At 37.6% G+C, this 27,100-nt stretch overlaps 1 protein-coding gene across 6 annotated transcripts in view; it reads right to left on the bottom strand.

Moving 5' to 3' along the window:
• Window positions 1–635: 635 nt before the first annotated feature.
• The window catches only part of LMBRD2 (LMBR1 domain containing 2), a 33,437-nt gene continuing 6,972 nt past the window's right edge, over window positions 636–27,100 (bottom strand). For 4 of the 6 annotated variants that reach the window (XM_071425539.1, XM_071425541.1, XM_071425542.1 and 1 more), the window contains 16 exons: window positions 26,862–26,941; window positions 24,614–24,709; window positions 23,587–23,754; window positions 22,521–22,731; window positions 19,630–19,704; window positions 19,182–19,295; window positions 18,425–18,608; window positions 17,919–18,100; window positions 17,009–17,142; window positions 16,695–16,800; window positions 15,880–15,977; window positions 13,952–14,055; window positions 11,846–11,892; window positions 10,035–10,137; window positions 8,725–8,854; window positions 636–6,367 (listed from right to left, as the gene is read on the bottom strand). In XM_071425539.1, the coding sequence (XP_071281640.1) occupies window positions 6,307–6,367; window positions 8,725–8,854; window positions 10,035–10,137; window positions 11,846–11,892; window positions 13,952–14,055; window positions 15,880–15,977; window positions 16,695–16,800; window positions 17,009–17,142; window positions 17,919–18,100; window positions 18,425–18,608; window positions 19,182–19,295; window positions 19,630–19,704; window positions 22,521–22,731; window positions 23,587–23,754; window positions 24,614–24,709; window positions 26,862–26,941 (1,893 nt within the window). In that variant the 3' untranslated portion in view covers window positions 636–6,306. Of the gene's footprint in view, window positions 6,368–8,724; window positions 8,855–10,034; window positions 10,138–11,845; window positions 11,893–13,951; window positions 14,056–15,879; window positions 15,978–16,694; window positions 16,801–17,008; window positions 17,143–17,918; window positions 18,101–18,424; window positions 18,609–19,181; window positions 19,296–19,629; window positions 19,705–22,520; window positions 22,732–23,586; window positions 23,755–24,613; window positions 24,710–26,861; window positions 26,942–27,100 lie in introns of those variants that run through there. The other 2 variants (XM_071425543.1, XR_011678982.1) reach the window with 2 other exon arrangements.

Raw genomic sequence — 27,100 nt, 5'->3', positions numbered from 1 at the left:
CACAGAGCTGGATGCAGCAGTGGTGGGTCTCACCAGAGCAGAGCAGAAGGGCAGAATCACCTCCCCCAACTTACAGAGGTAGTAAAATACTTAAATTAAAAAAAATTCTCTTCTTCCTTTACCTTTTTTTTTTTCTGTAGGGAAGATAAAAGCAATAAACATGTAAGCATGAGAAAGATGAGATGGAGTCAATTCCTTTGCTGTGTCCATCTCCTCACAGCTGCAGTGGATCAATCTCTTGCCTTCATTGTCACTAGGGGCCTGCATGAACTAGAATTGTCCTAGTATGAGTTCTCACAAAAGAAGAGGAGAGTATGGACCCTACCTTTCATCCCTCCTTATGCCCCACAGAAATACTCAGTGCCAACTTGGTCCCAGAAGCACACAGGGTTCTCAGAGGTTTCCCTGACAACACCACGTATGCAATATTCTTCTTGATTTCCCTTCTTAATCTGCCTTCAAGAAGATTCAAAATGATAACCAAAACAAGGTTGGATTATCTTCTAAAGCATGAATATACTTTTAATAAAAGTATAACTTCCACCTGGAAAAAAGAAGTAGGTCAAGTTTCTCTAAAAGACTACTTTCAAAAACACCTCAGAGAAGTATGAATATCTAAAATACACCAGGGAAAATGTATTGCAGAAATTATTTATTTCATGCCAATTTAAGTATTTGATTAGATATATTGTAACACACATTTCAAAAATATAATCCAGTAACAACAGTAATTCAGAACACTACAGAGAAAAATGTTTAACTCCGTGAATTTCAAAACAAGGTATTTATGCATACATATAAGGCAAAAGAAGATAGTCTATCCATAAGCAGCACTCCTACAGCCTGTCTTGATATACACTGGAGAATGGAGGTCTGTTACTAAACCTATACTTACAAATGAAACCTATACTTACAAATGAAACCTATACTTACAAATGAATTCCCTTATCTTCCAGATGCCTCTACAGAAACACAATGTATTTCTATTGAAAATAATTAATTTCTACAGTGACAGCTAAAGTATCGCTCTGAAACTACTAGTTCACAGGAATATGTCAAATATAACAACATTATCCTGAGGAAATAACTGAAGCTGCATACTAAAACACACACATGCACACAAAAGCATGCTGAGGACTTCATTCCAATGCATTCTAAGAGAAACAAAGAATAAACCTGATTGGACTTATGATACCCAAACAGAGGGTATCAAATATAATGCAATAAAATGAACAACAGCAATTAATGTATTTAACAGGGATCTAGTTCAACGTGCCTTTTTGATTTTGGCTAGGAATGCTGAATTTCTGTTAACATAATCAAATGGTGTAGGAGTGTCTCAGCTTCAGATTAGACTATTTAATTAGAGGCACAGCTAGTATTAGGTGACTGCCATGAAGCAGTACATATTCCTGCAGAGCCCATTAGGGAAAAGGAATGTAAAAGTTTCAGAAAGTTTACAAGATTCACAACTAAGCTGCTCTGAAAAAAGTAACAATTTTTTGAATTTCAAAGAAAAATTAAAAAGTTAGGACACGATATATCCCCTTAGTAGTGTTATTGTTAATAATTAAGATGCACCTATATGTCTGTAATGAACCAGTCAGACTTTTTTAAGAAGCTTCATAAAAAGTTTTCCTTCATAAAGTGTTCTCTATTTGGTATTATGAATGCCCCTCAGATTTCAAGTAATTAAAGCAATAATGAAAACTGAAACTAAATGTAGTATTTTTCACATAATATTTACAGTACTCCAAGACAAATTTAATAAAATACAAATTACCATAATTATAGAAAATCATAGTAATAATTTTTAATACTTCCTATGTAAAAATCATTGTTCATGTTATATTTTACAATAGCACAAAAAAATATTGAAAAGACAGCAGCTTTCTACCATTCCTGTTAACACTGTTAATGACTACTTTACAAGTGCTTGATTGCAAAATAAAGTCAGATTACATACCATGACTTTTCCAGTAGTGTAATTTATAGAAGCATAAAGTTTCTTTTTTTCTTAACACTTTACTGTAGTTAAATAAGAAGCTATGTCGTCCTTTGCCCAAAGGAAACACTCACTATGAGCACAGATTAGAAGTTACATTATCTTTTACCTTCCCTCAAAAAAACACTGCCTCACTTCACAACTGAGAGATGCACCCCTCCTTAGCTCAGTAGGGCACATATTTCCCAATATACATATCAAAATATGTATTAAGAAAAAGAGAACTACAAATCTAGTAGGAGTAATAAGTTTGACTACAGCTTTTTGCCTATCCATACGTTTTAAGAATTCCAACACTGATTAGGTACTGTTTTCACACTGCTTTTTGAAGCTCATTGTGACTTGCACACATTATTTTCACTCATTTAAATCTTTGACAGGAAGACATTCAAACATTTGTACTTAATTTGGGTGGGATTTTTGGTGTTTTGGGGCTTTTTTTTGGTGTTCACTGATAGGGAGAAAACTGCAGAAATGATGGCAAGAAATATACACTAACTGCTCAGGAATTCAGGAAGTGAAACAATAAAGATATATATAATTTACATTCTTTAGCAGCAAATAAATATGACTCTATAAATACACTGACAGAAAAATACTTTAACACTCAGTTTCCAACAGCACAGTTTGCAAGGGAATTGTATTTAAAATCACCTAATCTGGAGCATCAGAAGTGATGCAGGAACACTGTTAGTCTAGAATACAGTCACTGCTTAAACACATCAAAGCTAGTTTTAACTTCATTTAGCTGTAGGGCTACTAGGACTGGAGCTGAAAGAAGCAGGAAAGAACCCATCAAGAGTTGCCACAATCTATCTGAGAAGCACCACGGAATCCCAGAACAGTTTGGGTTGGAAGGGATCTGTAAAGGCCACCTAGTCCAGCCCTCCTGGTTAGCCAGCACATCTTCAACTAGAACTGGGTGCTCAGAGCCATGTCCAGCCTGGGCTTGAACGTTTCCAGGGACAGGGCATCCACAGCTCTCTGGAGTGGGGTAAATGCTTAGGGACACAGCCCCCAGCCAAGTTCTGCACTATTTGTACTAGCAGTAACCAAACTTGTTTGAAACTAGCTCAAGTGAACAGCAAATATCATTCTTCTATAGTTGTACACCATATTTCTTTATTGAAAGTATTCCAGATTCAGTCGTATGAACCCATAGTGAGTTTTCAAAACATACTTTAATTAGCCAATAAATTGCATGTAATTAGAGCCTGGATAACTCCTGGTCAGCAATACACACTATGGAGGAAACCTGACTTCACTTATCAACTCCCTGTTTAACCAAACAGCATCCAGGGAGGATGTGACACCAGGCATTGCCAAGCATGATACAGAGAATTCTTTAGAGCTTTTCAGAGCTCAAAAAGCAGCCACTGGTTCTCCCTTACTGCACTGCAACATCAATAATGTTCAGCTCAGAATGTCTATGTTAGAATCTGAAATCCCACGCCATTAATTTATCCAGTCAACTCTTCAAATTGCTGTATTCCAATGAAATCTGCACTAGGGACTAGTTACCTGTTTTATATAAAACCCCGACCACGTTTCCTCTGAAAATTCTGTTTGCAGCCATTTCACTGAGAGGGGAAAAAACAGGCCTCAAGAAGGCTCAATCCCATTGTCTGGTCACCAGGGAGTAGGTAAACTTATTTCACAGATTTTCAGAAAACAGAAGCTCCTTCTAATAGCTTTTCTACTGGCTCTGAATTAGATCCCTTTGAAGTGACATCTCAAGAGTTATATAAAGAGTTTGAATTTTATTTCTGCCAAAGGTTTTTCTAAATAAACTGCTGATACAAATTTTTAAAACAGAAATATAGAGTCTAAGAACAGTCATATGGATGGGTGCCCAAGAACATATACAATGCCTTTCATATAAGGATGAATTCAAGATAGTACTACTAAGTAGTTCAAAAATAAATTAAATAGGTGCTGCCATAGAATTCCTAAAGAAATATCTGAATAGAGACTCATCTTCTCAACTTCCAGTCCCTGATAAGATTCAAGCTTTTACAAACACAAAGTACTCAAACTAAAAAGTGACCTCATATGAGTAGTCTGGAAATTGCATGAGCTTGAATGCCTGTGGGCATGGCTGACATTCACTGTATTCACCTAAGAACAAAACTGACAATTATTTTATGTCTGCTAATTTATTAATATAATTATTTCTATACAAATAAAGATTTTTTTTCTCCTTCATAGTAACAATTCAGTGTTTCAAAACAGGCAGATCAATGTATTACAAATACCACTACTGTTACAACACATGTACTAAAATCACAGGAGGTAGAGTTAGATCCCCATTAACAATTACTTGAGAAAACACAGACTATTGTTAAAAATTACTAGAATATGTCATTCATGAAAACTTACTTTTCAGAATAATTCATTCCTAGCTGCTTTAAGGGATGTGTTTTTTAAGCATGATAAAGAACGTATGATAAAAACATGTTCTCTTTTAGTTTTCAACATAATTTTGCAAAAAGCACATAAGAAAGCTCCCAAGTGGTAAAGATTTCAGACAAAAACCAAAATGGTTTAAATTATTCAAATTATCGAAGTTATCACAAATTTGACCACACCTTTTACCTTATGATTATATTTGAAAATTCATACAACTAACTATGGTTTAAAAATATGCCTATACTAATGAAATTAATGTGAAGCTTTTTTACAGTGTTAATAATTGGCATTTTTGAATGGCAAAGTATTATTCTTTTTGCAACAACCTACTGCAAAATACAGGCACCTTAAAAACTGATATATAATGCAACCAGGGTAGTTAGGATATAAAAAGTGTTTACCATTACCTAGTCATGCTATGTATTTCCCTTCTTTTAAAGAAATAGTCTAGGGTTTGAAGCCGTGCCTGAGGTGCGTGCAAATTATCATGTTTCAGTATTTAACTCCATCTTCATAGTATGTTTCTTTTACAGTTACAAAAACACTAGTGCCATGATTTTGAATCATTACATCTGTAAAGATCTTAAGCAGACATTGTATCTTCAATAATGTATTCTTGCTATTGCACATATGCTCATATGACAGTGACACTCAGGTCCATATTCAATTTCAACTATTTACACATGCTAAAATCATGTATCTGCTTATAATGTTGGAAAAGAAAAAATATAGCCTTTTTTGACCAACACACATCACTCCAAAATTTATACCAAAAAAACTCATGGAATCACAGAGTACCAGGATGGAAGGAACCTCAAGAGCTATCTGTGGACACCAAGCTGTGCGGTGCAGTTGATAGTGGAGGGAAGGGAAGCCATCCAGAAGGACCTGGACAGAGACCTTGAGAGATGCGTCTGTGCAAAGCAAGAGCAAGGTCCTACACCTGGGTCATTGCAATCCCAGGCACAGCTTACAGGTGGGGCAGGGACCTGCTGGGGTGAGCCCAGAGGGGGCCACCAGGTTGGTGAGAGGACTGGAGCACCTCCTTCAGTGAAGATCAGCTGAAAAAGTTGGGGCTTTTTGGCCTGGTGAAGAGAAGCTTGTGTGGAGACCTCACAGGAAAAACCCTCCAGTGTCTGAAGGTGCCTAAAGTGGAAGCAGTGGAGAGGGACTCTGTATCAGGAAGTGTAGTGAAAGAACAAGGGGAAATGGCTGAAAATGTGAAGAAGACAGATTTAGATTAGAGATGAAAAGAAATTCTTTACTGTATGGGTGGTGAGGCACTGGCACAGGCTGCCACGCAGAACTTGTGGATGTCCCATCCCTGGGTGTGTTCAAGGCCAGGCTGGATGGAGGGCTGAGCAACACTAGAAGGTGTCCCTGCCCATGGCAGAGGGGCTTGAAATTAGACAATCTTTAAGGTTCCTTCCAACCCAAACCATTCTGTGACTATGATTTTACAGTCCAACCTTTCTCAGCAAAAGCATAGTTGATATAACTGCACTTTGGATACATCAATATGCTCTCACAACATTGGTTAAAATACAAAATAAAAAATTCCAGAAAATCTCTTCCCCAAACTTAGACTGTTACAGTTCAAGTTGAGCCCTAGGTATATTCGTGAGTTTATAATCTATTAACTTTAAATAGTTTTCTCCTTTTGGTCATGACACAAAAGCCCACACTGATGCACAACAGTATCTACAACAGCAGAAGCATATTCCTATCACTAGTGGTGAAGTTATCATACACGTGCATTCCCAAAAGAGTTGTTCCTTCATGTTTTTTTTTAAAGAGTCTTTGATGGTTCAGTGACATATTGCAAATACAGTATTTTCCAAGCAATGAGTAGGAGCTAGATTTCCACTGAATTTTCTTTAGCTTTGATGATCTTAGACATCATCAAATATTTTGCTTCGAGACATTGACAGGTATCTTCCACCAGGCTGGTACCTGCAGAATCAATTTTAGAAGTGAAAAAGTGTCACAGGAAATAGAAAAATAAAGACCCATTAAATCATCTAACTCTCACTGCAATCTTTCTCCTTGACTCCAGTGGATGATCAATTTGATGTTCTACTGAATTAGTTTTCATGAGAATTTTAAAGACAGTCATTAAATTAAACCTCATGTGACCAAGAGAAACAGTTATATGAATACTGGGAGTCTTAAAGAACTGTTTCCTAAAACAAAGGAAAGAAGTTGGATGTTTTGGCTGAACAGGGCCTTTCTTAACAATCCCAACCACACCAACAACTTAACAAACCAACAGAAACCCAAAACACAATAAACCCAAACAAACAAGGGTACATAAAGTAGCTGCGGGTGCTTAACAGTACATCTCATGGGGTATTCTTAGAAGAAATACAATATCAAAGATAATGCCTGCATCAAACAAATGCCTGTATGCTTAATGGTAAAAAAGAACCTTCACAAATTGTTGATCAAATATATTTTAGAAACACTTTAAAAGCACAAAGTCCAAAAGAGGGACAAAGAAGCTACTTGCTGGAGTATTTAGTAAAATCTGAATGAACACAAAGCCAGAACCTGGTATCCTAACTGCCCTTACAGTCCAAAAGTGTTCTATTTACTGCAGGAGCTCTAGTTTTGAAAACTAATGTTACATAAGCTACTTCTAAATTAACTGAAATTCCATATGCAATTACTCTTGACTTGTTACATCCAGGAAATGAAATGAAGGTTACTAGGCAAAGCCTAACTAAGCTTTGAAGCTCCTGATTTTCTTTTTAAAGAAGAAGTTTAGAATGTTCCGCTTTGAAAAGCATATATAGATTCCTGGAGACTTCTGACACTGTGCTTGAAAAGTATTTGCTCCAGAATAATTACATATACCTACTCCTGTTTATAGTAGACAATCCCTTTGACACTGCATGGAAGCCATCTGCTGACAGAAATTCTAGGGTAGCTCCTCTTTAAACTCTTGTGTTTAGAAACCCCCAAGTGCTCAAATGTGGTGACATGAGACTAAACCAGTTGTCTGAATCAACCTGTGAAACCTGGCAGTGCCATTTCACAGCATTCTTTACATGTTTCTGAGCTGGAATTTGTTATTGACATTATAGATAGAAGTCCACTAAAACAATGACTAAAAAAAAAGCACCCATACAATGTATTGCTTGTTTCTTAAATAAAGCACAGCTTAGCAGTTACATAAGGTACTCTGAGGAAATTTGGTGTTGCAGTCACAACCACAGAACCACAAAATTCTCTACTACAGACAGAGCTACACAGTGCAGTCTGGTATTCTCTGTTCAGGAAGATCAGATTTTAATTTACTTTAGTAGCTCCAAGATCTGATACCCAGCTGCATTCCTGCAGCGGATCCAGTAACATTATTTCCTGCAGCCTTTTCATAATGGATTTTTTACTGGGAAATCAAGTGAGCTTTCTCCAGCTGAGCTTTGTAGGAAATCAGGGAAAACGTTACACTGTACCTCTGTCTGTTGAGGCATACACCTAGACCTGGTAGCTCAGTGTGCAGCTGCAGGTTGTGCCCTGGATGTCAGGAAATGGGAGCCCTGGGCAAGGTGCCAAGAACAACTAACGAAGGGCACAGGGACCTTTGGCCCAGCCAGTGGACTGGACACTCTGAGACTGTGCAGTAGCCAAGGGTTCAGCTGGAACAGCCTGGAATACGGTGCACATGGGCTGTGAGGGTGTAAAAGCTCAGGGATTCTTTTGTTTGGGGTTCCTCCCTAAAGGCACCAATTCAAGCTGTTATGCTGTCACTGCACCATGATTAAAGGAACTAAGTATCTGGGACTCGACTATGGGAAGCCTGTGGTTGAGCTGGAAAGGGAAAATTTTCTGACTGTGAGAGTGGGGTGAGTAGGGAGGGAAAGGGGGACTTGGTCTGCCTGGTCCTTGGGTCACTGGAGCTGCCTGTGGTGAAGGGGCTTCAGTCCCAGCAGTGAAAGTCTGGGGTGGCACAATTGTGATCCCCACACTGCACCATGAATGGCCACAGATGGTCACACCAGGAATGTTTCCTTAACATGCACGTCATTCACTAGTTTTACATGCAGTGGTTTTCAAGTTATTCCATACATAATGTTATATCCAGTTCAAATCTTATTCTGACATTTGTAAAAACCTGGAACAACTTCAGGTTTTAACAGGTTTTAAAATTATTTCCTAATTATAGGGGAAAAGGAAGAAAGGAAAAAAGTTAGATGAAATTATAAACTTCGTTTACAAAACTGTTATTATGAAACATTTAATACAGCTGTCATAGGTCAGAAAACAGTAGAAACTTTTAACTGGAAATTACAGAGAATATTCCTCACCTTCCTGAGTCCAGTTCAAGCGGGTCATCATTAACAGAGTCTGCATTAAAATCCAAAGGTTCTGCATCCTGGAGGAGTTCTATTCTATCTCTTTCAGTCCTACCATTTGAACGGGTATACTTTGATAGTGCTGAATAAGTAAAAGGAGTGAAAGACACTTATTTGCCTTGTAAAGAGCCTGGAGGGTATGGAGACATTAAATTTAAAAAACCACTAAGAATAACAAAGTAATCTCATCCAAAGCAAAAGTGTGATGATTTAGAGTAGATTTAGTATTAAACCAAACTTGCTCAAACTTGTAGTATTTCGATTTTGTATCTCCACAGAAATGCAACTACAACTTTTGCCCCTCTAATAGGTTGAGATCTACCTTGCAAAGAATCATGGAAAATAAGAAACTAGTGGCAAGCATTACTTTTAAATGATCCATTCATCCTCCCAGCTTCATGCTTTAACTAAGCTGTTCAGACCAGTTTTTTGTTTGCTTTTGTTTATTTTTAAAAAAATCAATCTGATGTGTTGTTTTGCAGTTCATTCTGTGACCTTCACTAGGTCAGTACCTATGTCTTGTTTTAGAGCTGGAATGCTACACAGTCACATGATGAACATTAGAATGCAATTTCAGTTAGTCTGCCACTAAAAATCTGGGTTTGCAACTTTGTACAGAGGAGAGGGAAATCTACGAGTGTTGTCTTAAAAGCATATTCAAAGCTTCCCTCCTCCTCCCTTTTTTCCTCCTTTTTCTTCAGTTTCATTTGACTTGTTAGCTTACAAGAGCACAAAAAATACAGAAAAAAACATTCATATTCTGACAAACTTTTTTGGAAGTTTAAAGCATCCACAAAAAAAGTATTTTGCTAATACACATTATTAAATGAAGGTATATACACTTATGTGATGCTACATTTGTTGGTCATCTGATTGCTCCATTATTCCAGTCTGACACAGCTCACTTGCAAGCAGAAGACGTGAATTTTAAGATTTACAACACCCAACTTCAAGATGCATCATGAAGTTTCTTTGTTGACAACTGCTAGCCTAATGGCAATCATATAGCCCATAAGACCAAGTAATTGGTCTGAAGAATAGTAAGAATCTCCAATCCCAACCAGCTGGAGATGGAAAGAAATACAGTACTCTTTTGAGTGCCTTAAATGGCAAGGCGACACTGAGCCACAGAGGTGAACATTATCAGCACAGCATCTAAGACAAAAAGAAGAATATTTGAAACTACTTTCATAGCCAGTGTTGTGAAGAAAATGTACTGAAACAAAACAAAACAAACTTCCCCTCCAACCCACAAAGCTTACGTCTATTGGCATTGGTCTCTGAGAAGCTGGATTCTTTCTGGTCTGTGTGGACAGCTCTGCTTCTGGTAGAATCCTCTCTATTTCCATACCGCTCCTTCCATTCCTGGAAAAAAAGACCACCAAGAAAAATGTAAGTTGGGAGGAAAAAGCAACACAGCAACTAAAAGTTCAGTATCTAAATACAGGAAAAATTTTTGTTTCATTTTAAACACAAAATGTGTTCCTTCACTAAACCAGTTATCATAATTGTTCTTAAGAAAAAGACTTTTTTAAAAGAAATTGCATTTCAAATCTGCTCTCAAAGTTCAGCTAACTGCTCTAAGTTATGGTGGGAACTGCTGCTTTTATTGATCACTACTTCCATCTAGTGGCAAAATGAAAAATAACGAGATGTACATAGCACAGAAAAATTCATGGCTTAGTGTCAGGTCATTTCACTGTATATTAAATGTATCATAGATTTGCTGTTTTGCTTCCCAACAAGTTCAAGTTTTAAAACTACAAGATGGAGGGAAAGGATCTGTCCTAGGGTGACATTATGATGCTTGTATCCCCAGTCATCTGTTCTGTTTATGCTGGATATTATATTCTGTGCCTTCAAGACTGGTTCTGAGAGTGAAGGTGGGAAATGAAAAAGAAGCACGGAATTTGTTATCAGGGACTGCACTCACTCCTCCACATTGGACGGATCAGAACAGAGCCCTCCTTTGCTTTTTAGTTAGTTTAGCTAGCTGAGGCAGAGAAGATTTCCCTGGACTGGTTTTCTTTTCTTCTTGGAACTGTTCGAGCCTGCTCTGGGCAGCAGCCTTTCCCAGGGCCAGAGGGACTGATAGCAGAGTGACCACCCACAGGAGAGACTTTCTGGATTTGTCATCTCTTCAAAGAGTTTTGTCATCTGGTATTGTTTATTTTGTGTGCTGGGGAGTGCTTTGCCTGTTAAATAAACAGGTTCTTTCCACTTCTCTCTGAGGAAATTTTTCCTGATCCAGCTGGGGGAGGGGCCGTGTGGGTTTGCTTGCAGGGGGGCCCTGTTGGAGGTTTTCTCCCAAATTTGCCCTAAACCAGGACAGGATCAAAAGAAAGGTCTATGCAGCACTGGCTGTCATTGGGGATTAAACTATACCTGATATTGGAAAACCAAGAGATTTCAGTCCCAGTATTGTCTTGCATGCACCCTTTCTCTCTTTTTTTTCTAATCTACCTTTTATTGTGACTTTCTATACTAGATTTTGTTACAAACTAGTGAAAAATGAAAGCTTCACAAATCTTTCAATACAATATGCGCAGAAAACACGATTTGAATCAAACATTCTGTTTGTTATACAGCGGAAACTATTAATTCTGTCTTAAATGTAATTCCCTCCTCTGGGAAAAAAACAAAATATAACCTATGCCTATGACTTTCCAATGAGCACACAAAACAATAAATTTGGGAGGAGTCCACATTTCAGTATGAGAACTCTGCAACTGCAGTTATTTCAAGCAGAGCAATATCAGTGTAAGAGACTGGTAATATGCCATTTTAAGTTATTCTGTATCCCTAGTAATCAGGACCCTTTTCAATGCTTGTTATACCTATTGGCATACACCATAGCACATTGAGTAACAATGGTGTCCAAGTAGTGTTATTAAAATTGTCCTCTAACCTTCTATAAATAACCCAGTCAAGACTATTCAGCAAGATTAAACTGATTCCATCAATTATTTGGGACTATTTTATTGTGAAATAGGTAATTCTGAATTAAATATCCATGATAAATCCCATCAGATATTGCAGTGTAATGTTATCATTAGCCAAACAAATCTCATACCCTTCTTCTGTTTTCACCTTCTTCCTGTCTCTGTCGTTTTCTTTTCTCTAAAAATAAAAAAAAAACCTTCTCTGAGCTCCATATATGGAAAATTATTAGCATTTTTTAAAAATAAACAATGAAAATCTGAAGTTAACTAATGAAGATTCTTACTGAAATACATGCCTTTTACAATTAAACAAAAACAAAACAAAAAGCAGCTTGTCTATCATTATGGGACTTCCCATCAGAATTATTTTGTCATGATGATATCTTGGATCACAGCATAACATTTGGATATCAGCTAGCAAAGAAAAAAAAAGTGAAACAAACCCTTAGAAATAACTGGGAAAGTAAGATATTAAGAAAAAGAAATGAAGAAAAAACTTCAGCATTTTTGAATCAAGATATATAACATTACAGTATCAATGTCATCATTACCTTTTATTTAAGGGAATGAAACTTTGGTCTTTTACCAAAAAAACCCATACTATTTCTCTAAGTAAACACAGGTTTTTCATTAACTGTTGGAATAAAGGTATTCCATAATATAACACTGTCTCCAAAAATTTTAATTTCTAAACATTTACTCAAAAATTACAATGGCTTTTTGCAACTTTTAAGAAATACTTTCAATAAAAATTAATGCAAAATAAAAAGCTTTCCATACCAGCAGGTAATTCCAGTTCTACACAAAAAACATGCCTTCTCTAATTAAACACAACTAGTTGACATAAGAAAAAAGACTGAAGAAATGACTGAATTTGTGCAGCTCAATCAATACACAAAAAAAAGATTAGTTTCTTGATGATAAAGACAGTGTAAATGTTAACCATCCTTTATGACAGATTACAAGCACCTGCTAAGGTATTATTTGCTCAGTGACACACTGTAAAATATTTAGAAATATCTAAAATTCAGATACTGGATGAGTAAAACTGGTACTTCATTTAAGATGTCAATGAAGTCCATCAGCGGACTTTACACAGTGACCAGAGTGCTCTAAGCTTATTGCAGTTTGTGCTGTGGCCTTCCTCAGTACAGCTTTCAATATACTGACTGACAGTATGCTTTTTTTTTTCTGCAACATTTCAGACAAATGTAAACCAAAAGCTACTATATGATGATGAAAAGACTGAGGTACTTACTGCATTCTTTACCTCAGTCTTTAAGACTGAGACCAGTTGTTGTCTGAGTACCAGGTTCCCTGAGCTGGAAGGCACAGATGGGGAACAGAATAAAGTCCCCAGAATCCAAGGGGATATGATCTGTGACCTGCTACACTGCATGGACAGACACAGATCTGTGGGGCCAGATGGGATCGACCCAAAAGGACAGAGGGAGCTGGTGAAAATGCTCATCAAACCACGTTCCTTTCAATTTTCAATTGGGTCACAACAACCTACACAATGCTAAAGGCCTGGGGCAGAGCACTTGGAAAGCAGCTGCTTGGAAAAGGACTTGGGAGTGCTGGCTGAGAGTGGCTGAGCATGAGCCAGGGTGTGCCCAGGTGGCCAAGAAAGACAAAGGCACCTGGCCTGGCTTAGTGGTGTGGCCAGCAGGACCAGGGCAGTGATTGTCCCTCTGTGCTGGGTACTGGAGATGCCACATTTCAAATCCTGTGTCCAGTTCTGGGCCTGGGTCCAGTTCTGAGTCCAGAGAAGGGCAATGGAGCTGGGGAAGGGTCTGAAGCATGAGTGTGATGAGGAGCAGCTGAAGGAGGTGGGGGTGTTTAGCCTGGAAAAGAGCAGGCTCAGGGGAGTCCATATCACTTAACAACTCCCTGACAAGAGGGTGTAGTGAGGTAGGGGTTGGTCTCCTAAGTAATAAACAACAAGACAAGAGGGAATGGCCTGAAGTTGTGCTACGGAAGTTTGGATATTAGGAAAAAATTCTTCACTGAAAGGGTTGTCAGACATTGGAATAGGCTGCTCAGGAAAGTCTGGAGTCACCATCCCTGACGGCACTTAAAAGATGTGCAGGTGTTGCATTTGCAGACGTGGTTCAGTGGTGAACTTGTCAGTGCTGGAATAAGGCTTGGATTCTATCTTAGAGGTCTTTTCCAGCCTTGATAATTCTATAGTAGTATGATTTCACAGGGAGACTGTGACAGAAGACCTAATTTACCTCTTCTGATTAGCTCTTTTCCTTCATCAATCAAATCAGAGGTCATTTCGCTATCACCCATGAACTGCTGGAACCCCAAAAGATTCAAACAACGAGTTCCTAAACTGGTAAAAGAAGAAGCAATTTCCTTTGTTAATTTACAATTAGTAATTTAGATACATTACAGAACAAAATGTAAAACAAACTATTCAGAACTGTATGAACAATCCAAGTAAAAAGGAAAAACAAAGAAAAAAAAGATGGACTATTACACCAGCTGAGAAAACAGAAAATTCTGAACTCAGAACAATAAGTGGTGACCCAGAACAGTAGGGTGACCTAGGTGACCGAGAACAGTAACACATTCCTAAATACAACTGGAAGTGATAGAATAACCCTACTCAAACAGAGATTAAAATGCATATAATCTGAGAGTAGTGCAAATGACACTTGCTTTAAATGTGTCTGACATGAGACGTTTGCTTTATATGTTCTCAGATATTACAGAATTTGTACCTGTATCATTAACTCTTCTTTGCCAGAAGACAATTACTATAAAAATTCTCCTTATTCTGATTTCTCTGTTTTTGAAACAGTAACAACATAGGAAATCCACTTTCACCTCAGGGTTTCACTCAGGAGAAGGTGAACTGCCTACTTTTAAGCTGTAGGGATGCTGGCTGCCCATTTGGATAGCCATTGGCAGCAGTCAGGTAGCAAGCTTGCTCCACCTTTTTTAAGCCAGTCCTGGAACTACATAGCATGAAATCACTTTGATCTTTTCAACTTCACACCAGAAAACAAAACTGCTGTTTTTGTACTGTTTTCCTTCCTCCAAACTGGAGTATTGGTAAATTTTTTCCTGATACTACCTTAAATTTAAGACTGCTGGATTAAGCAAAGGAGAATCCTCTTTCCTGAACAGATTTTCATTCAACCTTAGTTTTTGCATGTATCTTTATTAGCAGAGGTCATTAAAGCAACCCTCTCTCCTTTAATTTTTATTCTTCCTTTTCACTTCGGCATTCAAGCCCCAGGATGATCATCATGGACAAGAGATCCAAGAGATCAAATTTCTCTTTTCTTGTAATTTGCTTTCCTGTTTGTTGTTCATTTTGTTTTTTTTTTTTTTAGCTTTACCACCACTTTTGTCACTTAACTTTTAAGGTAAAAGGGAAAACTCACAACTAGATACCCGTTACTTACTATCTATAGATACACATACAATATTAATGGATATCCAAGGCATTTCACTACATTGTACTTGACTAAAAAACACAGAGATTGCTTCTGACTGAATGGTAATGCAGAATTGAAGATACTAACATAAATTTGTATTTCAGCAAGATCAGACTAAAAGTATCTCATCCCTTACAGTGATCAAAAGGAGACATTTTGAAATATAAAGCAAGAATGTAATGATGTTTTCCGCAGTTACCCTTCCAGCGTCCAACAAACTGTGCTTTAGGGAAACAAGATCAAATTACTTAATCCAGCATGTGTTACCAGAAGTTTCATAACACATCAGGAACTTGATATGAGTCTTTAGAAAGTTCAATACCTAAAAATGCTGCTAGGCGTCATTAATTTATTAGAAAACTTTGCTGAAAACAGCTTTCTCATGATAATTTTAATCTCAAAAGCACAATCTAAATGTCCTCAGGCTCCAAAGTTTGAACAGATCAACCCTTAAGATCTAGGAATGAAGTTTAAATTAACTCAGTTATGAGTTAATACAATCTGTATTTTTAAAATACATTTCCCCTATATAAATAGCAATCTACGGACTTAGGTTTGGCATTTTTATTAGAATGACACAACTCAACTGCTGGAAAAGGAGTACTGAATCTCTTCCTGAATTAGATGAAACTAGTTTTATTACTGTAAAGAAGCACATTAATAAAGAAGCTTTATTAATGTAAAGAGGATTTATTTTGCAAATCACTAACCTGAAGTACGTAGCAATACAGAGAATGACAACAAGCATTGGGTAGTAGATATAGAATCCATCTGCAATGAAGGACAGCACTCTCATGGATCCCATTATCTAGGAAAAAACATTCCCAGGAACAAGCTCTAATTAGCTATATTCTACACAAACCCATGAAGAATGTGCCTTCTCACAAATACACAATCCTTTACAGTAATTGAAATATAGGCAATATTATCACAGGTCTGCTTGAGAATAAGCAGATGTAAAGGTCACCTCCAGCACTTTGAGATTTCTAAAATGCTAGATTTTGTAGTCTCACCCACTCTAGAACAAGGGCAAATCTGGTGGATTGTTTTCATCTGCTGTGAAAAAGTCTCTAGACAACACAAAGAATCTAGTTACTAACAACAAAGACATGAGATATAACTTGCCACAGAAACCAGGTCTTCAATAAAACCAAACTCACTAGTTTTCAGTAGGAAGTTAGGATTGCTCCTGATCTATACGGATGGCCTACATGCTAAAGCCACTGAAAGCTAAAACTAACAGAAATTAGTATTAGGAAATGAAATTGGTATTAGGAGATCAAGAACACCCTTAACTCTAAAGTACAATACTTTACTTTCTTAAGATAAAGAGGGGGGGGAAAAAAGCTATTGATGACTTCTGGGAATCATTACCAAACTCCTCGCCTATAACCAAGTATTTTTTACCATGTTGGAAAGATTGAAAAGCTTTGAATATCTGTATTTTACAATAAGATATATTTAAAAATACTGTGTCTATTCTCCAAACCATATCAAAAGCTCAAACCCATATTTTCTTACTTACAGATGTATAAGCAGTTGGCTGAGTGTTTTTGTGAGAGATTGTTGCATCCATATGGGTCAAGCCCAGAAAGTTCAAGCACAATGGTGGAGTAAGACGGCAAAATAACCTGCACAAATGCAAGAGGCAACAGCATTTAAAAGCATTTCTTACATAACATACAAAGTCACAACTGGATCTATCATAGAACAACGGTGTAGAGCTCATTAGGAATTATACCCATAAATTACAAATTAAAGAATGTAAATGGAAGTTTCATCGACATTTTCAATTCAGTACTTGATAGAACACCTGTAAAACATATACCAAATACTTACATGCCACTGAAAAGGAGACTGTATGCATCAGTCTGATGATGTGAAGCTAAGTAATAATAGTTAAATACACGGATCCTGAAGACAGTAGAGTAAACACAGATACTTAAGAAAAATATGGTAAGAAAACAGGCCATCTAGGGGGAAAAAAAAGGTGTTGTTAAGTTGCTTAAATGTAGAATTCTATTAAAGGTTTTAATGTGTTTAGCAGATAGCCTGTCACATGCAGAGACCATCTCCAGCCTTTACTTTTCATTTTGAGATGTGAGAACACCACCAGCTCTGAGAAGAGTTTTGGGAGTTTTTCAGAGCAATTTAAATTGGAAATTATAGCATTTTACACATAAGCTAACACAGCTGACCCTAGAAACATTCTACTACTTCTTGTTAATGTAAATAAAATTGCTATAATTGCCTCAATAATTACCATGACTGATCTGGCACTTATTCGCACAAAAAAAGGCATAAACCAAGTGTTTTCAAATCAGCCTTTGCTAAATATACTGGAATTTTTCAGCTCGGTATTTTACTGATAAATTTATGCACACATATGCTAGCCACACCTTTAACTGGACTCCCGGTCATTCGCAAATTCCTGTTTAGGAAACTGAGGTCACACACATGACTGTTTAGACAGAAAGTCTAATTCACACCTATGTTCCAACCTACTGTTGCAGAAACACATGATATTCAGGCCAGCTAGGTCATGCCTTCACCAGGTATTTCTGAGTTTTAACAAGTGGCAAAAGGCAGACTTCCTCCACACAAAGAAAGTTTAGTACCATATATTTAGAGACCTCCTAAAAGTTGACAGATTATTTAGAGATTTATTTAAAAATCTATTTTATCTACTGCTGTTATCATAACCATTGATCTGAAAGTATTTTTTTCCAAGTGACTATCTCCAACTTACCTCTATGTATATATAATTGTATGTCTTTTCTGCCAGCTGTATGAAAACCGCAAATAGTGACAGAACTGGTTTTGTGCTGAAGAATGTGCACTCTGACCACACAACAATTACAGAGAATGTGGCCAGCACAACTGCAAGCACTCTGTAAAACCATGGTCGGAGAAGGCACTCCCAGTACCACTCTGGAAAAACAAACACACAGACATATCCGAAACAGGTTAATGAAAATTACACAACCAGAAACAGAACTCGCTCACAAAAGGCTTCAAAGTTTGCTGTTGCTTTATTGCTTTATAATATAACTGCTACTGAATTTGTAAATAAAATTGAGGCTTATGGCCAAGAGCATAAATTAGTATCTGATAGCTCTTCTTCATAAATACATTAATATTCCAGACATGCTTCCCTCTGCTGCAGCTGAACTTCTTACATAAAACAATTGGTTTTTGTTACAGAAAGTATCAGTTATGCTTTAACATACCTAAAACCCGCATGACAGCACTTACCAACTGTTGGTGTATAGAAGTACTGAATAATTTTATTTTCTGGTTCCTGGGAATGAAAGGTATGAACAAACTGTCGAGTTGCACTGCTTTCATTTTTTGCCACATCTTCCAGGTAAAATGCTTGCTCTAAAAGAATTTGCCACTGGACCTGTGTACGACGATGTCTCTGCACTGAATAGATTACCTACAATAAATTGCAAGAAATTAGGGTTTCAGGGTACTTGTTTCAAAAAATGGCAGAAAATCCTTGCAAAATCCCTTGAAAACACATACATTGCAGAACTGCAAAGACTGTACCTTCAAAAAAGCAGGTAGGTAATTCTCTAAAATACATAAATCATGGAAGTACTACATACACGATTACTGAGTTTTGCAGCTCTTTCATCACAAACCATCTGTAGCAGGTAAATCCTACTTTTCCCAACCTACCTCTTTATTTTTGCATCTCAGTAAATATCAAGCTTTTACTATAATTTCTTTTTCAGAATGCACTGTCAGTCAACCATTATAAGGTTTATTCACAGACAGCTATAACACTATCAAGATACAACACAAGAAGAACATCTTTTACACATCCAGAACTTTGATCACTTGGCATATTAATTGTCTGTGCATTCTCTCACCAAGAAAAGTTTCTGTTAAGTAGCATAAACCTACTGTACTCAACAGTCCAGACAAAGTGCATTCAAAATCTTTGCCTCATTTAGGCTATTGTAGTGAGAGTAAATGCTAGTCATTCTCCCATCTATTAATATACCTGCTTGTGAAGTTTGGCCAAACTTTTTTCACTGGGATAACTGTTCTGTCTTTCATCAAAATCTTCATAATCATCCATGTTTCTACCCATTCTTTCCTGGTACTCAGTAGGGCACTGGAAGGAAAAGGGAAAATTAACTGGGAGACGAAAGAGTAGCAAGCAGCTTTGGCTAATTATTTGTAAAAGTTTCATGCAACTGAAAAGCTCACTCTTAGCATACATTTTTCTCTCTTTCTACAATGCTATGTCAAAATACATCTGATAATTCCATATGTCATAAGAAAATACTTCACAAAGAATTTCAACTCAGTCTCAACAGAAACTCAGAAGATGTCAACTAGAGATTTTATATTAAGAGCAAAAGAAAGTAATGTACAAGTATTCTGTATGTGCAGGAAACACCTCCTCCCAGTTGAGTAATTATGGTTGAAGATGAGCAATTGGTTACCTTTTTCAGTATAGTATCAACACATTTCCTCAAGGGGTGGTTATATTTGATACTCTCACTTACTTTACGGACTTCCTGTTGAGAGAAAAAAATAACAGAGTAGTTTACCTATGCTACATTAAAATGTCAATAAAAAAAATTTTCATTAACCATAAATTTTTACTGGTCAATTAAGAGTTGCAGCCCTCCCAACAGTCAGCCACCAAAACTTAAAAAAATACAGCTTCCTAAAAGCCATAGTTTTACTAAATATGTCATAAAAGGTAAGTGAAGTATTGTAAAGAACAGTTAATGGTTGGTTTTTTTTAAAAGAACAGCAGTGTACAAATATGCAACTATATAAATGCATGGAGGATTGGTTTCTATGCATGAAGGCTGAAATGGAAAAGACTTTCTTGTTTAAGTTACAGATAAAAAGGACATAAAGAATAAGTCCCACTGAATGACTCAGGGCACTGACCACTACTTTAGGAAGCCAGTTCCAGTGTGATACTAACTACTCCCCTTGTGGTGAGGAACTGCTTCCTAATGTCCAGTCTGGACCTCTCTGGACACAGCTTTCCCCATGCATCCTGTCACTGGCTGCCAGGGAAAAGGGATCAGCATCTCCTTCTCCAGGCATCTGAACAATGCTCTTAGTAATTTGCTTCAACTTTTGGTCAGCTCTGAAGCGCTCACACAGCTGCATCAGATGACTGTTGTTGGTGCCCTCCAGCAGAAATATTCTATCTTTCTATCCTGGTAAAAGAGGGTTGTCATTGCTCATTTTCTAGTAAGTTTTGTAGTTATGTCCCACTTAAGATGTTTTAACTGTTTTAGCAGTTTCTTCTAAATGCTGTTATGGATGAATGAAGATTCTGTTACTATTATGTGATTAAGAGTCTATTTGTGTTTGTCATGGTTTGACACTGGCACAATGCCAGTGCCCCCATGAAGATACCCTCTCCCTGGTAGCTGCTGTGAGATGTGACCAGAAATAAGCAAAGCAGGCTCCTACTTAGGAAAGGAAAGAAAACAGAACTTTATTAACTACTCTACAACTACAAATAAAAAGGAACACACACAGGGAAAATGAAAACCTTACAAATGCATTTCCTCTTCCCCCCACCAAATTTCCAACACAATACATTTATTCCTCATATCACCAACTCTCGGTCCAGCAACACCTTTTAGACAATCAATCCTCAGTTCATCAAGAGGAGAGGAGTCCTTCTTGTGCCATGGGCTTCCCCTGGAAACACAGCTGAAGCCTCGTGTGTTTCTGTGTCACTCGTGGCACCGCCCGGAGTACATCTGCCATCGTGACCTCTTCCTTTCATGTCCAGTGCTCTCACCACTGAACACGGACCAGAGCTGCTTCTAGGGCTGTCTTTTAAGGATGCTCTGTCCTGATCCAAAAAAGGCACAGTCTCTCCTTTGGGACACCTGTCCCCACAATCTCTCCTTTGGGACACCTGTCCCCCCCATATTTTTTCACCCCCTGGGGCTGAGGGGCACCAACACTGAACCCTCTTGGTTCTGAGGCCATTGCCTCCCCCTAGAATGCAGTCTCTGTATCACAAGGAACATGGTTCTGTCCATGGCTGTACAAAAAGAGTCCAGCAAAAGCCACTCCATCATCTCTTCCCACTAGGATTCTTCTCTACTCTTCTACTATCTCTCACTCGCCCAGACCTCTCTCACACTGGCCCATTTCCTTTTTCATCTTCCACTCTATCTTCCAGGAGAGGTCAATGATCTGTAAAGTTCTCATTCTCCAAAAAGGGGTTAAAAGCTCCTACACGCGGCCGGCTGAACCCCCGCCTCTTCTCCGTCCCAGCCGTGCTGCCGGCACAGGCCCATGTTTATCAAGCTTCAAGGTTACAGTCTCAGGCAGCGGCTCTTTCTCTCTCTCTCTCTGTGTCTCTCAGGGGGGGCTGCCCGATGGCTCCCGGTGTCTCTCTCTCTCTTTCTCTCTTCCACCCTTCCACCCCGGGGTCAGGCCTACCTCTCCCGGCCGCATGGCTTTCCCCTCCCCCTGCCCAGCCAGCAGCTGGGCCGGGGGGAGAGACCCGAACTCTTTCCCGCCGGAAACCCAAGAGGGCCCTCCCAAGGGAGAGCTCTGCTTTTAACCCCGTGTTCTCAGAGGCGTGTCCATGTCCCAATGGCCAGGTTAAATGCCAATATTAAAGCCTGAATATCCATTGGCCCAAAACACAGCATCCCAAAAAACACATTTCCTGTCAAACCACCACAGTGTTATGTGTCAGTACAAATAATACAAAACACAAATTTCCACCCTATTCTACAACAGTTCACACATATTATTCCAAGCCATGGTACCCCAGCAGAAGAACCAGGAATAGCTATTCAAAGGGCTAGTTTTCCATTCTGTTCTCGAACTACATTAGAGCCTATTGCTCACTAATACTCTATTAATAATAGTCTCTAAACAAACTTTGAAAGAAACAATTATCTATATGTTCTCTTCTTAAAGAGCATGTAATTGTGGCCCCACAATTTGGAAACTCTTCTCGAGAGTCCAGAAATACACTGCAAGCAGAGCATAGAAGAAGTACATAATTTTAACACTAGTGAAACATCTATACACTGCCTATTCAAGCTCACTCTGTTATTTGTTAGTGACCAGTACTACACCAAAAGTGTCAATAAAAGAATAGACTCATCAAATAATGGTTATCAAGTTGCTATGACTTTTAAGTTCATCACAGCAAGGACTATTTCTGTTTTGACTCTTGCATAGGAATGAGTGTTTTTAAGTGGCACACTATAATAATTTTCTTAGTTTACAGATATTTTACACTAAGCTCACTTTACAAGTGTCCAACACCAATGAATTCAGACACAACAGCAGCCTTCACTCTTTTCCACAGGGAAAGCTAGTTACTTACCTCCATAATATCCTCTAAATTCTCCTCTGCATCTGCTTTTTCAGTCATCAGTTTGGCAGCTTTGAAATAAGTCTTCATGAGTAGATAACCCCTCTTGGCCCCATTCCAGTGAGAACGAGGGATTTCCACCAAACCATAACCCAAAAGCAACACAAGAAGGAACAGACCCCATGTGTTTGCAGCAGCTATTCCAATAGTCTGAAGCTGGTTCCTAAGGAAACAACAAAATAAAAAACCCAAACAAACAACATTCTCCTATCCTGGCTGCAAGAAACCAGCCTGAGGTATCAGTATGTACCAATATGGCTTTCAAGTTTACAGGAACAGACTCTGGTATCACCTAGATTTTTGCCTGGAGCCAGTCTGCTGCCTGGCCCTATTTAAAGCTGCCATAATTTTCCTGTATATCCTGTTCTGCCCACTATGGATGGCAGATACGAATTGGTTTGTTTGTTCCCAAAGAAACTGTTCTCCTAAAGGAATATGTTGCCTTAGGAAACAACATGAACTTACCAAACCTACTGACAGTGAGGTCAAAATAGCATAATGGCAGTCACTGTAAGAAACAAATTCAGAACCCAAAATTTGTATTCAGAATATTGTGCTCAGGAATTTTATTCAGATGGAATTTCTATTCCATCTGGTATGGAAGACTATAAGCAATTTATCGATGTCAATTATTTTAACTTCCCTTTTCACCTTTAAAGTCTACAGTATTAAGAGGCACTACATAGGAAATACTGATTTTTTGAAATATGTTGTTCTGAAAATACTGGAAGTTTCTGCACTAACTTTGCAAATGTGTTTGTATGGAGAAAAAAGCACCACTGTAAATACAAGAGGATTCCTCTGCTGTGCATACCAAAATCAGAGTATCAAACCCCAAATTTCTATAAATATTCAAAAAAGCCCATTTCATATAAAAAGTTAACATAATTTTCTAACTGACTAGCAAAATATTATGACTAAAACTAGTTTTTTCAGAAAGACCCATTTCATCAACAGAAGAAATTATCCATGACAATTGTGTTAGAACTCATGTAAGTGTTTACAGCCTTATTCTTACCATTGTAAATTGAAGTTTGGGTTTACAGCCACATATATTAGAAACGCTCCAAAAATCAGCAAGTAAGTGCCATAATAGATGGCATTCTCAATCAGAGCAGTTTTAATCTTTCCAGTGATGGAGAACCCTCCTGATCTAGCATATGACTGCATAAAAGGGAGCAGAATCCTAGGAGAAAACGAAACAAAACAAAACCACATCAGCCAATCAGAAAAAAAACCCAAAACAAAAAACAACAAAATAAAAAACCCACCAACTCCCACCAAAAAAATCTCCCAAACACCCAAACCACCAACCTCCCCAAAAAAGAACTTTAGCAGTGTCAGGTTACCGAGGCAGGGGTGTTAAAAGTTTTAAGACTCCCAAGCTTCTAAGAAATTAGCCACTTAGATGTTTTTATTCTAGATGTACCTGTCTGATGGCAAACCTTACACAAGCTGCAGATAAAAACAATACAGTTAGCTTTGCTATGAAAAATCTGTGATAAGTAAGAATGAACTACCAACCCTGATATCCTTGAAATTACAAAAATAATTATCTGATAACAGGTTGATCAGAAACTGCACAAAGCACAGACAACCCAAAACCCCACACACAAATCTTTTTTCTATAGTTCTATCTAAAGCTTTGTGCAATATATCTGATAAAACCAACTAATTTACAATATTACTTAAAAATCTCCCAAATTATTAATAGAATTATTTTGGTATCTGGCTGCCTAAAACCCATTTATTTCAGACAATTTATCCATAAACACCTATACATGTAAATTGCTTAGTTTCAACTACAAAAGGGAACCAAAGATAAATGGCTGCCACCTGAAAGTTGCTTCCACAGAAGCAAGAAAAAAAAAGTATGACTAAATTAGTATAGTAATTATAACCGAAATTTCACTACTAGCAAATAATATGCAATTTAAAAGCTCTTTTCCATACTGATATACATTTTTAAAGAATGCTATGACTGTTAAGACGGTCCATTTAAGAACTGTATCATACTCCTTGCCATATTCTTTTGCCTTACTTACCATGTTAAAAACTGAGATGTCCAATACACAACACGCCAGAAAATTGGCATAATTCCATCAGGAATATAACTCCAGGGTTTGAAACATTTTTGCTTGCTGTTACAATGTAAAGAAGACTATTGTCAGTTATAGAGCCCTGAGTATAAAAAGCATCTTCTATAAATTCCTATCTAGGAAGTTCTTTGAAAAGAACATAGAAGTACTACAATACTATTCAAGTACACAGTCAACAATCATCTGTCTCCCAAATAAATAAACTGAATAATCACTAGAAATATTTATCATTTTCCTCACCACAAATAATATATTTGGACATGACATCTTTCTTAGAGAAAAAAACCCAGAAGCTCAAGACTGAAGAGGACTGACTATTCAGTAAAGCATTTTAAGGTTACAGTTGTTGGTTTTCAGTAGTAATTATTTCATGCACAGAAAGAACACTTGTTTAAACAGAGAAGCATTAAATTTTAGTTAGTGCAGGTTTTTAAAAAATATCTAGGCACATCATCATCATCTAGAGCTCTTAGTCATAAAAAGAACATATTAGTTGTTTCTTCTGCCACCCAGCTGGATCAAGTCAGTCTTATATAAATTTTGATTCAATAAGCCAATACTCTTCTGACAGGTAGTGCTCACTACAGAAGACAGGAAAGTCCTATGAGCCCTTTTAAGAAAAAGAAAAGAAAAGAAAAGAAAAAGAACAAAGGAAAAGGTGTCCATCTAAACTAAGGCAGTTTATTTTTTTTCCGCACACCTGGCTGGGTAATGAAGCAAGGGTGAGTCAAGGGGCAATAAAGTCAACTTAGATGTGATTACCTAATGAGAAATAATTGGTATTTTCCAGGGTCAAAGTAGTTAAGCCTGAGTCGTAAGTTTTTATGTGCATGGCCTAAATATTTTCAAAATTATCAACTTAAGATAGAATGACAGTATGACTAAAGGTTTCAGCACCTCTCCTATCAGAGCTGCTGAAACCTCTATGACAGGCTGAGAGAGCAGGGGTTGTTCAGCCTGGAGAAGAGAAGGTGCCAGGAGACCTTACAGCACCTTCCAGTACCTTAAGGGGGTTTATAAAAAGGAAGGAAATTGACTTTTTATATGGGCAAAGTGACAGGACAAGGGGCAATGGTTTTCAACTGACAGAGGGCAGGTTTAAATCAGAGATCTGGAAGAAATTCTTTACTGTGATGGTGGTGAGGCACTGGCACAGGTTGCCAGAGAAGCTGTGGATGCCCCATCCCTGACAGCGTTCAAGGCCAGGTTGGATGGAGCAACCTGGCCTAGTGGAAGGTGTCTCTGCTCCTGGAAGATGATTGGAACTGGATGATATTTAAGGTTCCTTCCAACCCAAACCATTCTGTGAGTCTAAGAAAAAAAGTCTGTCTGAAGCTATAAATAAATTGAAAGATTACTGAATAGTTTTCAAATTAAATAGGTTTAATTAACATCCACTGGGTGGTCTTAAGAATAGGGTGCAATATTGTGTGACTGTCATTTCACCATTTTTCCAGGCTCCTCTTTGGGGCAGCAAGACTGGCAAGACTTTGCACAGACATATCAGCTGATATCTTAAAGGCTCAGATCATCTTACAGATAACTACACTGCCCACATCAGTCACACAGGGAAACAGCCAGCATAGGCTAAGGGATGAGCAGCCACAGAAAGAGCCCACATTAGTCCACTCCTCCATGGTTAGAGATTGCTTTCTTCCTGCCAGGACACCCCTAGCAGACTACCATTACTTTGGTGGAATACAGCACATTTCAGATAACTGCAATTACCATGTATATGTAATTATAAGAAGCAATTAGATATGTCCCTGACATATAAGACAAGCAGCTGATTTCATTCATATGGTATCAATTAAAGGTATAAAATTAGCTTTTCAGGTTTGAAGTCTTTAAGATTGTAAAGGATAAGCATTCATCAAAGCCTCTCCTCATAACTAGGATTGCTCAAAAAGCTTAGTCCTATTGCTTTAACAAAAAAAAAGGAAATCTAGTGACATTAAAAAAGAATAGTTGGGTAACCACCTAGAACTACTAAATAATTACTATGTAATTACTCTCAGCAGATAAAGATCCACCTTTCATCACCTTTTCCCTCACTGTCCTGTGTATTTACAAACTTCAAAATTTGCATCACACAGATAATACTTATTCATCAGTGTTAAAAACTCAATATGCTATCAATTAAAAAAAGAAAATCATAAAATACAGTCTAAAGGAAAAAACATGTAGTTCATACCTTGGAGCAAGAGTAACGTAAGAGCCATTACTTTCTGCAGGACTGGAGTTAACCGCAAGCTTGCATCGATTATAGATAGTCTAAAAGACAAATTATATCAGTGACCAAAGAGGTAAAATACTTATTTAAAAGTAGTAAGTCTTATTTTAAAGACATTTCCTGTACTCCAGGTTTACATTTGAAATTAATTATACCAATAAACATTCAAATCAAAATGCAATCAGCAGTCAAGGAAGTAA

Source organism: Agelaius tricolor, unplaced genomic scaffold, assembly GCF_023055355.1.
Source record: "Agelaius tricolor isolate 1412-34295 unplaced genomic scaffold, bAgeTri1.0.p SCAF_4, whole genome shotgun sequence".
In the NCBI taxonomy this organism is placed as follows: Eukaryota; Metazoa; Chordata; class Aves; order Passeriformes; family Icteridae; genus Agelaius; species Agelaius tricolor.
This window is presented reverse-complemented; position numbering and strand designations above follow the sequence as displayed.